The sequence below is a fragment of the Neopelma chrysocephalum genome, unplaced genomic scaffold (assembly GCF_003984885.1).
Source record: "Neopelma chrysocephalum unplaced genomic scaffold, ASM398488v2 Primary Assembly neopelma1_85, whole genome shotgun sequence".
NCBI lineage: Eukaryota > Metazoa > Chordata > Aves > Passeriformes > Pipridae > Neopelma > Neopelma chrysocephalum.
Window position 1 is genome coordinate 7,470,587 of NW_020897747.1, and position 13,661 is coordinate 7,484,247.

Below are 13,661 nucleotides of genomic sequence, written 5' to 3' on the forward strand. Positions count from 1 at the left end.
CTGTCGGCCCGGCCCGGCCCCTCCCGCCGCCGCAGCGGCCGCGCAGCCCCGGGCAGCGGGCAGGGAGCGGAGCCGGGCTGGGCTGCCGTGAGCGCGGAGCCGCCGCCGCGGCGCGGGGCGGAGCCGGCACCGGGGCATCCTCCCTTCCCTGCCTGCCTCCCTCTCTCCCTGCCGCCCGCCCGGCATCGCCGCGGCGGGCAGCGCGGCCGGAGGGTGCTGCCAGCGCCGGGCGGGAGCGGCGGAGCGCCGCCGGGGGTGCGCGGAGATGCTGTCCTACAGCGTGCTGGACGCCAACGTGGTGGACGTGGAGAAGCGGAGGAACCCCTCGAAGCACTACGTGAGTGGCGGCGGGGCCCGGCCGAGCCCCGGCCCCTCGGGGGGCGGCCACACGTGTGCGGGTGGGACGGGACGGGACGGGACCGGAGCGGTGCCCGGAGCGGTGCCCCGGGTGCCGTCCCTCGCCGGGCTTTGGGGGAGACACCCGCCCCAGGTGAGGCGGCCGCGGGACTCCGGGGGCAGTGGGGACCCGCACGGCCTCCTGCTGTGGAGGTGCGGATCTCCTTCCTCAGCCTCTTTCATCCCGTTTGGTTCTTGGCTCGTTTTAGTGTTATGATTTTGAAGTTTCCTTCTTCTCTGGAGGTGGATCTTCCCTTCTTCCTCGCAAGACCCAGCGCAGGATGGGGGAGGTCTCCCAGGTCCCCGGGTTGTCCCCATCCTGGCCGGGGTATTCGGTGTGGAGGGGAGCAGGGCTCGGCTGCTGGTGGGGTCAGGGAGCCGGCGGTACTGAGCGCATCTTCGCTCCTTCTCAAACGCAAATTACATTCAGACCTTTTTGAGGGGGCAGCCGGTCTGCAGGGTTATCGAGGCAGACTTGGCGTTTGGAGCTCTTTCATCTCTCTTTCGCCTTCTTCCTTTCACATCTTACTGCTAATAGCACAGCAGTAAAGGAGAGTTTTTAACAATCTTCCCGTACTTCGGTATTGCAGCGTGTCATGTGGAGGTGTCTTTGCCTGAAGGAGTTTGCAGCACATATAGTCTAGTAGCTTTTGTCCTTCCACATAAGGAGAGAAGGTATCTTTTCTTCTTTCTCTGACTATTTCTGGATTTTAGTTGCACCAAATCCTTTAACTCTTCCTCAAGATACAATATATATTTTTAAACACAGAAAGTTGGATTTTGTGTATAGAGAAGGTAAATCTTCCAGCTTTGGTAAGGAAAAGCCTGAGGGGGTGTTATATCTACTGTGATATTGCACTAAGTATACTGTGTTTCCTGGCATTGCTTGTCTGCTTTAGAGCTGGTCAGCAGCTGAATGGATTGCTTGAAAGATAAGGACAAAGATTGGACTTAAACCTATGTATTAGTATTTCATACCACTGAGCTTTTCCCTCTAAGGCTTAGACCATAACCCAGTGTAAGGCTAGAGGGCACTATGTTGCTGGGAGATGCAGACTTGTAAAGCTGAAGCTCTCATCTACCATGGAGTTAAGCATCTTGTGCCTAATTCATAGGAGGAAGTTCTAGGTCTTATGTCCTCTAAGGCTACAGCTGGACCTGTTGTTCAGTCTGTTATGCATTCACCACTTCCAGGTGGGAAAGGCTTCTTCACCTTTTGCGAGCTGCTGCTGTGAATTGTGGCTGCCACAGCTGCAGGCTGTTATCTCACATGAAAGGTGACAGCAGAGAAGTAGGTCTGCCAAGCACCAAAATATAGAAAAGGACCGGTAACAACACTTTCCTGATTACCGAGAGAAATGGACGCTGTTAATTTCTTGTTTGTTGGAAAATAACCAGAAAACAAGGTTTTAAAATGCTGTATTTACAGGACTTGAAAGAAAATATTTCCCATGTTTACCTGTAGAAACACATCTTTGTTGATCCCTGTCACTGCATTTTAATAACAGTAATCTAAACTATTCCAAGAAGCTCTCTTTAGTGCTTCTAGTGGCAATTCTATATCTTTCCCTTCCCCCTTCTCACTGTACAGCTTTTCTAATATTCTGTACAACAGTTACACACTTCCATGTGTCCAGTTCTCGGCCAAAAAATCAAACCAAATGGTTTGTTGGGTGACTAGATGTGTGTCTGCCTTTTGTTCCACTGACTCTCAGTCTCTGGTTTTACAGTATTCAGCAAAATAGGGTCTGAGTTTACAAACAAATGTTGGAGTAATTCAGTTAAAAATAGTAGTCTTCCATGTCCTTATGGAGCTCTTTCTTCTACATGAGTAAATTAGCCCACAGGTCCAAAAGTCTTGGACGATTCTTCATTTCCTCAATTGCAGTTTGATGCAGATGCACACGCTGCAGCTTTTCATCTACCTTTGGCTGGAGTAACTGACTTAGGGTGAACCCATACTTTCAAGGAGCTTAATTCCCTGGGTCTGATCCACTGATCGTGGTTACTTTGGTTTTGTGCTCTTTTTTAACCTGAAACAACTCTTATCTTCAGAAATTAATATGAATATAGCTTGGGATTTAGCTCTCTCCATTGCCTATGGATAGTTTGGAGTGCAAAGCTTTGTGCTCTCTGTCCTATGTGGCTCTGAAATATCAAGAAGCCTTTCTACCTCCAACATTCATAAACAACTTCATGCCATACCTTCAGGCCATGTGAATGAGCCTTGGCATCAGATTAATGATGTGTTTCTCTGGTGGATGTGGACCTGGGTACTGCAGGTGTTTTAACGTGACTCTTTCCTTTTAGTTGTGATCTCTCAGGACCATAGGGGAACCTGGAGATACGAAGGCACGGTCTTACCTTTGTGAGCGTTTGGAGAGGGCTAAATGTGAGTAGCACATAAGCTCCTGCACTGCTTGGCTTAGAAGCAAGGAGTCATTGCCTGGAGCAGGTGTTTCATGATATGAGCATAGCTTTTGTGGCCTTGACTCAAGAAAGTAAAAGAAAGAAGGCAGCTTTACTTATCCTCTACTATGATCCCATGAGTGTGAAACTTCTGAAGATATTAATAACTCACTGGAAGTTTTTAGGGCTCTGCATGGGGGAAGAGATTAAAATCTTAGATCCAGTGCTATTTGATAGGAGCCCAGCCAGCTCTCTACCCTCTCCTGGGAAATCCCTACTAGGGAATGAGTCCACAATGCTTCCCTCTGCATCTCTGTCAGCAACTGGTGGCACAACACCACCTGGTTGGCTGGGGGCCCTGGATGGTGGCCTGTGAAAGGATAAACAGAAGGTTGGGTCAATAACCACATGCTTCTTGAGTGGTATATCCCCAATACAAGTACCTCTGCTCTTACAGCTTTTGACTTACCAGATTAATTTCCCATTCTTTCTCCATGCTGATGGTGTTTTAAAAATTGATTTACACTTGCTAATACTTTAAAAATGTTAAATCTCCTTGCTTTCCCCCTTCCCTTTTCTTTTAACAAGAACAATGTCAGGAAGGTCAAGTCTGGGTTTGTTGGAAAGACCCCTGATGCAACAGGGGTCACACATTGGCTGAGCAGTGCTGTGGTGAAGCTGGGTGGATTAGGACAGTGCGGTTAATGGTTGAAGGTGTCAGTTAATCATTCTGAAGAGAAAAAGCTGGTAGCAAAATCCAAATCCCCTTTCCGGCCCCTGCTAAGCTTTAAACAGTCTGAAAGTCTCTTTTCTCAGTTGATGAGGTTTGATCTGTTTATGGGATAGCTTCTCTGGCTTTTAGTCTGAAATTGTGATTGTCTGAATCAAACATTAAATGGTTCCAAATCAGAAGTGCATTCTGTATTTAAAAGGACCCACTGTTGATGCTTACCTCCTTTAACTATCCATCGTGGAACTTAAAAAAAAGACATCTTTCCCTCCCATATCTCAGTTCCCAGGTTATCTTTAGGCATATAACTTGCCCTTTACCCAAATGTCTGACTCCTTTAGAAGCCCTGCAGGGAGCCTCTGCCTACCAGATGGTCTTGATCTTGCTCTCAGGGAGGGGAGATTGAGTTAGCACCTTCACCTGTTCACTGCTTTGCAGACCTAGGTGATGGCAAATATTCATTAGAAGCCAGATGAATAGGATCCCCCACCCCCCCCACTCTGCTGAGGACTGAGCAGTTACTGATGTGCATTATCTCACCAGACGTTTATATGCTTGAGGTCATTTCTAAGGTCTCTTAAGTGTGCCTGTGTTATCCCAAGGGCAGGGACGGATACATCAGTACAGATTTCCTCTTCCAGTACTACTCTACTCCAGTTGCAGTTGGGCTTTGTGTGTTTTTCAGCTTTGTACAGCATTGAGGAAAGGTAAAACGCTCTTGCTTTACAAGTGGCTGCTCTGTCTCTTTCTAGTTAGACTGAAGTGCATTGCTGATTTTAGTCATCTGAGATGCAGGTATACTGTCCCAGTTCCTCCCCAGGGTAATTGTTTCCTAATGGCATCTCTGAATGTCTTGAGGTCTCTTGTAGGAATCTCTCTGCTGCACGGATATGGTTGCTAACCTTCTCAGGGCACTGGCATTGCTGACTTTTAAGGGATTGAGTTCTGCTGTGTTGAGTTTCAGCACTGCTCCCAGGAGAACGTGAGTGTGCTTGTCACAGATGACCTGTTGTAAAATGTCAGCATGCTCTGAAGAAAAATCTTGTACTGTGAGGCTCAAATTCTGCTCCTTGTCTCTTGGCTGCTCCTGCTTACTGCTTAGACTCAAGAGCAACTCGGATGCGATCAGGCATCTTCATGGCTTTATTTCTCTGTGTTGCAAGCTGCTTGTTATACAAAGATCTGCAGAGTCTGGACATGTCATGGGTTTAGTTGCAAGGATCTTTGTTCCTACCTGGGAGAAGGAATTGCTGTCCTGGGAAAAGGAGCTTTATTCCCCATGCTTGGGTTGTCAAATGGGTGTGGCCCTGCTTGCAGGTCTGAGTTGTGCCATTGTGCTAGGAGTACCGGCAGCTTGGGAGTAAGGAAAGCTCAGCCTTTCTTTGTTTGACTATTTTAGCTAGCAGAGCTGGGGTCTGTGAATCAGGTATCTTCCAGAGTGAACAAGATGTGACATACCTGGAGCTCCCATGGTTGGGGGCCTGCAGGTAGAGAGCAGTGAAGAACCTGATATGAATCAGAAGGTAGTGTTAGCTGAGCAGATTGAGTACCTATTTAGAAATTGTGATCCATTTTTTGCTCTTCCCTTCCCCCCATCAAGACATCCTGTGTGGCTTTCCTTCCAAGGGCCATGATCCAGCTTGACTCATTGACCTGAATTATTATGATTATTATTACTATTATCTTTTCCTGGGGTGATGGGCAAGAGCCAGAAAATTAGCAGGCTGCTCTGTGACTTCATCATTTCTCAAAACTGAACTTCTGTGCATTGGCAAGGCTTATGTCAAAGGGGGCTGTAATCCCCTGTGTGCAGAGCAGAGGAGAGCTCAGGAGAAGGCAGATTGGGGTAAAACCTTGCAGTGGCTTTCTCTGTGTGTAAACCACTGCCCTACTGGGGTGGACGTAGGCAAAGATCCACCACTCTGCCTGTTTCAGTTGCAAATCTTATGATTTTGGAGACTGTATACAAAGATTTGGTTGTTTTTTAAAGTCTGATGAAACACATCACAAAGAAAAGAAGTCAATATTTCTGAAATACCTGGAAGCCATGAGTAGACAGTTCTCTGCATGTTGGTTCAACTCTTAGTCCCTACTCCCAAATGGCCAGAGAAGCAGGGACAGCAAGAGGCAGCTAGTCCAAAGCTGCCTTCTCCCAGAGGACTTCTCTCTTCCTTATCACTGCAACCAGTTCTTGATTGAAATGTTCTTATTGAAGTGAAATTCTTCCCTAAAAAAAGAGGTTTTAGTTTCCATGTCCTATTGGGCTTTTTACTTTTTGGACACCATTTTTTTATGAGACCAAGATAAAGTACAGGTTTTTCCTATTCACTGGCTTGACAGATTCACTTTCTTCCCTTTCTCAGCATCCCCTCAGCCTTCCACTGCCATACCTGCGTGTGGTTCACTCTCTTGGAGGTCTGTTCCCTGTTACCTTGTCCTAGGAAGTGCCAAAGAGAGGCACAGTCCTTTGAGCTTGTTCAGAGTAGGTTTGCAAAGTAGTTCAGATGTTTTTGGGCATTTATGTGCTTTTCACCATGTGCTGCCTGGCAGTTCTTGCCTCTGGAGCTCCAGGCTGCTTCTGTGGGCAGCTGAGGAACCCAGCAGAGTAAGGAGCACTCACAGCTCTTTCTTCCAGCAGAGCTGTGGGTTGGTAACACTCAGGTAAGAGACAGTGGCATCTAACTTCAACAGTTTGCAAAGCAAATGACTGTCCCCAGCCTTAACAATAGATTAAAAACCAATAGAGAGATGAGGTAGTTGTCCTGATTCGTTGTGGTCAGGGCGGGATGAAGTAACGCCGGAGCCTTGACACCCCAGCAGGCTGCCTGCAATGCCTCTCCTACGGTTGAACCTGTAGCGTGCTGGGAGGGCAGCCAAATGAAAGCTCTGGGAAAAGCTTTTAGCAAGCCTGTGAGCTGGGGGCAGCAGCTCCCAAAAGCCTCCAAGTTCCATTTTAAAAGCAATGGAGATGCTACTATTGGCTTTTACTGGGACTTGGTTGCCAGGGGGATGTTTTCCTAAGAGACAAATGCTTTTGGCTCCTGCCAGCTGCAAGTGACCTCTGGCTTCATGAGATCCCTGAGTGGGGTCAATGTGTGGGTGCTGGGGCCCACTAGTGCGACACAGCTTGATAGGTTGTAGTCAGAATTATGCATTTCACTGCTTTGAGTTAAAAGGAGAGGAATGGAGACACCAAATCTTGGGGAGAGAGAGAGAGAGGTGAACAGACATCCTAAGGAAACAAGTGTTGGAATAGGAAATGGAGCCCAGACTTCCTGCATCCCAGAGCAGCTTGTCTATTCATCTCACACCCGCGCTCAGCCCTTAGAGAGATGGGCAGCTCAAAGGCATTGTCTCCTCCCATCCCTGCAAGGTAGGGTATATGCTGGTACTCTCACTGGGAAGATGAGGCAAGAAGTTAAGTGGCTGAACCAAAGCCAGCCATGGAGTGTGTGGCAGCATTTTACAGTATTTTCTTTGGCTTTCAAAGCAGTCTTGCAATTTATCTGATAAAAAGTACAGTCCAAAAAAATACTGCTCTCGTATTCAGTCATTGTCTTCCTCAAAACCCATTTCCCATTTTATATGGATTAAACAGGAAGAGGGATTCAATGTGCCCCTACCTGAGGCAGGACGTGACGTACAAGCTCTTTAATTTAGTCATTTGGGAGGAAACAGCTGGACCTTCTAATGTGAGGTGATTTTCTTTTTTTTTGATCTTCCTTTTTCGTGCTGTATCCACTTAATCTATGCCTGCTCATGCAAAGGGAACTGGTCCCTAGAAACCACAGAGAAGAGCAGGTTCATTAGAGGAGCTGACAGCACCGTGTGTTGTTTGACATTGTGAAGCTGAGTGCTTTCATGTAGCAAGAGCAGACACCTTCTTGCCTGGAGCATGCTGTGTAAATATTGCATGAAGAAGGCAGAGAGCTGCACAGTAGCAGCTCTCTGCTTGAAATTGGTGGTGTCTGCTGCTTAATTAGGTAGTGTCAAAGCCAAATGCAATCAAGTTAATGGAAAAAAAACCCCCTAGTAACTTTGCTGGGCCTTGTTTCACACCTCTAGAGAAAGGCTTTATTGAAAGTTTTACTGAGAAGTTTGTAATTACTAAGTTTTTTAGTATAGTGCATCTCCCTTTGTCTTTATTATAAGAGCAAAAACATAGTCTCCAGGATCTATTTATCCTCTTCTGGGAAGGAACATAATCACATTTGGTGGGAAGGAAAGCAAAAGGAAACCAGGTGATTTTCTTCACCTCAAAGAATTTTAAAGTGGAATATAATCCAGGCTAGTTAGAGCCCTCCCACTTTATCGCTCTCACTCTTTGCACCACCTTCTAGGTGAATGTATTATAATAATAATACTTTACTCCTTCAAGGTCACATTCAAGATGTCAGTTATATGATATTCTCATTGTATGTATTTTTAAATATGTGTGGGGGGGATTGGAGTGCATAGGAGGGCTTATTATAAAGCAAGGATGCTTTTGCACTGAAACGTGCACACAGACCTGAAAGGTGGTCCCTGTGCTGGGCTGTTAAGACAAGCGATGACACACGGGTACAGGCAGGTGGGGGCAGTGAGACAATGTCAGCCAGCTGTGCAGGTGATCGTCCTGGTGTGATGGTAACCTGAGCTACTGCCTGGTGGGCGTTTAGGCCTTATTTCAAAGAATGGGCATGAAGGGCAATAATGTAGTAGCACTTTAAATTATCCTGGGGTGAAGGTAGAGCAGAGAAATACTCTATTTCTTGTAGCACCTGTACAGGCTTGAATATGGTGATGGTGTTAATTGATGCTCTCATGCTTAGGCTGACCTTTGTGGTAATTGTTAATATTCTCTTTTTGATTTTATTGAGCTATTAATTTTGGCAAATCTGCTCCTTATTCCAGTTTCTGGAAGAGGAGCTCAATGTGTAGCTAACCAAGTCCTTGGACTGGGAGCATTCTACTTTTGTGGGCAGAATATACATGCCCAAATCTGTGTCTCTATCAGAATATCACATATTGCACTAGTATGCTGCAGTGTATTCTTATTTGCTCTTAATAGGCACTGACTGCTCTAGCACAGGATCTGGGTGTACCATGGCTTCGCAATAAGGCTGTAGTGCTGTGTAGTAACATCCATTATTATAATGCAACTTCTTCAGTTTGTGAGAGTTGACTCACTGGATAGAATAAAATATTCATAGACTCTAAGTGTCAATAAATATGTGTGTGGTCCCATACATACTGTGTTTGAAACCTGACTGGCAATAACTATGTTTTGATATGTTGCTGGCACTGTTGCTCTGACCAAGGGGGTGTGTTTTATTTCTCCTGTAAACCACGTTTGCTAAAAGCATGGGTTCACTGGGTTCTGATGCCCTCAGTAGTCAGCAGCATGATTTTATAGGCTTGATGCAAACTTGTTTGCAAGGAAAACATCCCTATCTCTGTTCCTAGGGGAGAAGCATGCCAAACCTCTACTAACCATAGCTGTGTTTAAACAGGAGCTCCGCACTGCCATTCTGTCTCCTTTACAGAAGTCTTCCATAGCTGCCCCTGAAATACTGGAAGCATGGATCTCCACTGTCCAGGACATGCCTGTAAATGCAAACTGTAATGTATGAAATTCATAAATCATCCAGAAAGGTTTGAATGTCCAGTGCAATACACACAGGACATTGTGTAGTGTGGTAGAAGTGCTCGTGTGGCCTTGAACCTCTCTGGATCTTGGTGTGTTCTGCTGCCAAGCCAACACCTTTTATAAAGTGTGAGATGCACGTGTTTATTAAGGGCTGACTGCTAGCACCAGTTTTGAAGCCCCCAATTTTGGGTCATATTCATCTACTGGTGGGTCTGCCCCTGGAAGCAGTGGCTGCAGAATGGCAAGGTCATGTTGTTATCCGGAAATGGGAATCAGGCTGTTGCTTCCCTAAGAGTGCTCAGCAGAATGGGTAATGAATGGGATGACATAAGAGCTGCATTCCCCTCTGAGGAAACACACATCCAGGATGCCAGCCATGCTTGTCAACTCTGAGCCTGTTCCTCTAGAGCATTCTTTCCTGTCTTGGAGCGCCAGGGTCTGTGGAATTATTTGAAGTGGGGTATGGTCTTTCTGGGAGTAACCCTTGGTGGTAGGCTACTAGCTGCTGCTCTCTGATCTCTCTCTGGTGTCTCCGTATTACCTGTCAGGAAAGCTCACTGGCTGGGGTGAAATCTTGCCAGGCATTCTTGTACCGTGAGGGGTTTGATGCAGCAGAGAGCATCTCAATTACCATTTTCGTAACTCTGTAAATGTGAGATTTCGAGTTGCTCCTTCAGCATCCTATGAGATTTTCCTACTCTTTGTCTCAGGTTATCTATTATTCTTTATAAATTAGCCCATGCATGTATTTTTTGTGGGTAGAAGGTTATTCCTGATCTTTCCTTCTCCAGCAGTGAAAACCTACAGTAGACCCATGTGACCCCAAGCAAAATACTTTGAATATCAGTTTTAAATGTTTTAATACTTTAAAAATCAGTTTTAAAACAAGCTTTGTTGCTTGCTATCTGAGCTCAGTACATTTTCTTTGCCTGAAAATTTGATGCTCTGACCCCTGCCTTGTCTTGAGCAGCCTGAGCTGAGGGATGGTTATTCCCAGGATGAATGTTACAAGAGGCAGCTGAGCTCCCAGTCTTCAGCGGGATCAGAGCAGCTGGCACAGCCCCTGCTAGTGCATAAGTGGGAGGCCTGCAGTTTCCCAGGGCTGTCACTGCAGCAACTTTCACTGGCATTAAAATCACTTAGAATTTAAAAACAAACAAACAAGGATATGTGAAGTATTTTCCGGGAAGGAGGCCATAGAGAGCAGATTAAGTACATCTCCCTCTCCCATCTCCCAGACCGGAAGAAAGACTGGAGTTCAGTGTTTTCCTAAGTGGGATTAAAACAGGCTCTGGAGCTACCTTCTGGGGTGGGACAGAGGAAAGCCAGGAATAGCAAGGAAGGTCTGTGTGTGTGTGTTTTATAAATACATCTATATCAGGTGAAACTGTCTAGCATCTCTGAAGCTGTACTGGTGGTAATATCCATTTTATTAACAAAAGGCTGCTTATTTTTATTAATAATAAGATAATAGAGCTGTTAGAAAAGAATAAAAAGTGACTGGTTCTAGAGGAGCATCTATGCTGGTTTTCCTTGTACGAAAAAATTGCAGTCTTGTACCTTCTACATTTTACAAGCCCTGGACTTCCTTAACAAGTTCTTTTTGTCTCCTGGGGAATTCAGATAAATTTTCTTCTAACCTTTCAGCAAAAAGTGTTTTATAAAGACAACCCAGGATGTTTTACTCAAAAGGAATCTAGTGCAGTAGCCAGCCTCTGGAACACTCTCACTTGAGGCATATGGAAGAGTCTTTTGGCTGTTATTGCTCAAGAAGAGATTTTCTGTTTAATCTTTTGCCGCTGTCTGTGATTGTAGCAGTCTATGTCAAAACTCTGGGCTGTTTTGGGAAAGCAGCTTTCCACCTGTTTCAGAGCTGGGCAGCTGTAGCTTGCATTTCATCCTTTGATACAGACATCCCCAATTTGTTGATGATAAATATAAATAGTTCCATTTAAACTAAAAATATTTTAACTACCTTCTTCGTGGGTAACAACCCTTGGAGATTACAGTAGTCATGATCTGTGTGGGAGAGTCTATCAATCTGTCCTTAAACCTCACTCTGTTCTCTGGACCAGTGGCAATTTGTTTAGCAGTGGCAATTTGCCAGCGGCACTGGACAGTGACTGTGTATGGGTGTGCCAGAGGCAGTCCTGTCTTGGATGGAGTCTCTTTCTTGAAAGAGCTGAGGCTCTGGCCCAAGTGAGCAGGGTCTGAAGACTTACAGCCTGGGGATGGGAGCAAGGCACTGCTGCTCAGACCCTTGGCCTCACCACTAAAGGTGTTGGCCAAATTGCTTGGCTGCGGTGGCTTGGTTGGGTTTTCTACCATCCTTTCAGCTGCGAGTAACACTGTATGTCTGTGTACCCTGGTTTGGGCCAGAATGACCATTGGGGTTGCTGTTTTACTGTGTTTATCTTCTTGTTGGGGGAGTGTGCAGGTGTTCAGTAGGAACTGGGGTTTTGGTGCGGGGTCTTTGTGTGTGCACGTGTGCTTTGCTTCTGTTTTGACTTCTGTATTGCTCTGCATTTGAGCAAGAAGAGAGTAGGGTCAAAGAAATGGGACAGAAAGCAGAGGTTTGCAGAGGATCTTTAGGTCCCATTGGAGCTGATGCCACAGTCCTGGCCAGACTCTAAGAATAGTCTTTTATTTCATTTTTTCCCCCTTCTTCTGACAAGCTCTAATCCTTCTCACAGCATGGGGTTATTTGCCGTTGTCTCAAATCTGGGGTTCTAGGTGATCTCTCAAATATAGTAGGGCTGGATTGGAGACCATCTTGAGGGCAGTAATCACCAGTGCCTTCCACTGGTCTGAGAGTCTGAAAGGACTGAGATTATAGCACTGATGTGCTTACTGCAGCCTTTACTCCTGAGGTGACCCAACGCTTTCCCTGTGTGCCAAGGGCTTTGTGGGGTTCTGCCCACCATGTTACTCTACAGTGATACTGGGCCATCAGGGCTTGACTTATCTGATGAGAAGAGTGAAATTGTTCTCTACCAGACACTGGCATTTATAGAATTCCAGGTGTCCTTGTGTTGGGATCTTGTCTGTGTAGAGCTGAAACTTCTTGGTCACTGTCTTGCTGTGTATGAGGTGTTGCTGGCATGTGATAAGGATTTTGACTCGGACCGGGACAAGGGTACAACTTGGCCATGTGATTTGATTCACAGTTGACTTGAAAACATCCTAAGGAGTCAAATGAAGAAATGATGCCCACTCTGTTTGTAAAGAGACAGACTTTAGTTAGTACTAGCAAAGGGCTGACAGTCCCAACCTGATCGAATGTGTGTTTATCTGACAGCATCCTGTCCTGCCTGGTCCTTTATCAATCTTCTGCGTCTGGTTAACATGAGCTGTAGCACATCTGGCTCCAACTCCTATTGCCAAAAGGCCAACATGCACATCGTGACAGAAGGGTTAAACAGAAGGTGGAAGTGACTGATGGCTTGCTCTGGGCAGTAACACGGCAGTAAATGCTGAGATGACATGGGAACGCTCTTTAGCTGACGTCCTTGCAAGCCTCTTGGTGACATCAAACTTCTGGACCACTTCCAGTCGAGTTTGGCCTTGCCCCAGTGACAATAGATGTTAATCTGTTGGCTTGTCAAAAAAACGTGTTAGTGGTTTTTTTACAGATCCATTTCCAACCCTCAGATTTTCCTGCTAGTAAACACAGCATTATGTCATTGTTTTACCAGGAGCCAAGCACCAAAGCCAACTGTTGTCAGCAAATGTCCTTTCACTTTAGGGATTTATCTGAGTTCCCAGGCTCTTTTTTCCCAACTGTTGCCCATGTTCTGATCTCTGTGTCCATCAAAAGCCTACAACACTTTATAGGGAACACATATAGGGTCCAGCAGTTGTGGGTAACACTTTTCAATGTATTTGTATTAGATGGGGCTCTTGTACCTGTTTAGCAAAGATGCCTTGGTTTGTAAACCTTCATCTTTTATTTACATTAGCCAAGACAAACTCTTGGAACCCACATGCAAAACAAGGTGAAGGATTTTGCAGCCCAGCCTTGCTTCTAATTGATAAAATAATAGCCAAGTCATAGCCAGGGGCAAGGTCCTGCCCATGGTAGATCCTGTTTGTTTCAAAACACAATAGCTGAGTTCCTATTAAAAAGACTGGTTGTCAAATTGCTAATGTTATAAATTAACTTCCATAGCTTTCAGAAACAACACTCACCACAGATGAAATAAAGCCATTTATAACATTCTTGTAACTCTTGTTCCTTGTTTTGCTTCTAGACTTATTTCCAGCTATTTTTGCAAAGGATCTGAAAGAAAAGATTTATAAAGTTACCTCCAGTGGTTTGGAGCTAATCTGCTTAAAACAAACAAGCCTCCTATCCCTACCTCTACTTGGCTGGGAACAGTCAAATCCTTCTCATACCAAGGCCTGTCTAAAATCATTTCCCACATCAATTGAAGTAGTCTAGAAGCAGGGAAAAGAGGAGAGAGAGATGTTAATTTGAATGCAGATCTATAATTCTTC

The 13,661-nt window shown here is 45.6% G+C and overlaps 1 protein-coding gene across 3 annotated transcripts in view; it reads left to right on the plus strand.

The window, feature by feature from the left end:
• Positions 1–226: 226 nt before the first annotated feature.
• SH3PXD2A (SH3 and PX domains 2A) overlaps positions 227–13,661 on the plus strand; it is a 249,853-nt gene continuing 236,418 nt past the window's right edge. For all 3 annotated transcript variants that reach the window (XM_027692136.1, XM_027692139.1, XM_027692138.1), the window contains exon 1: positions 227–337. In XM_027692136.1, coding sequence (XP_027547937.1) covers positions 266–337 — 72 coding nt within the window. In that variant the 5' untranslated portion in view covers positions 227–265. The remainder of the gene's footprint in view (positions 338–13,661) is intronic.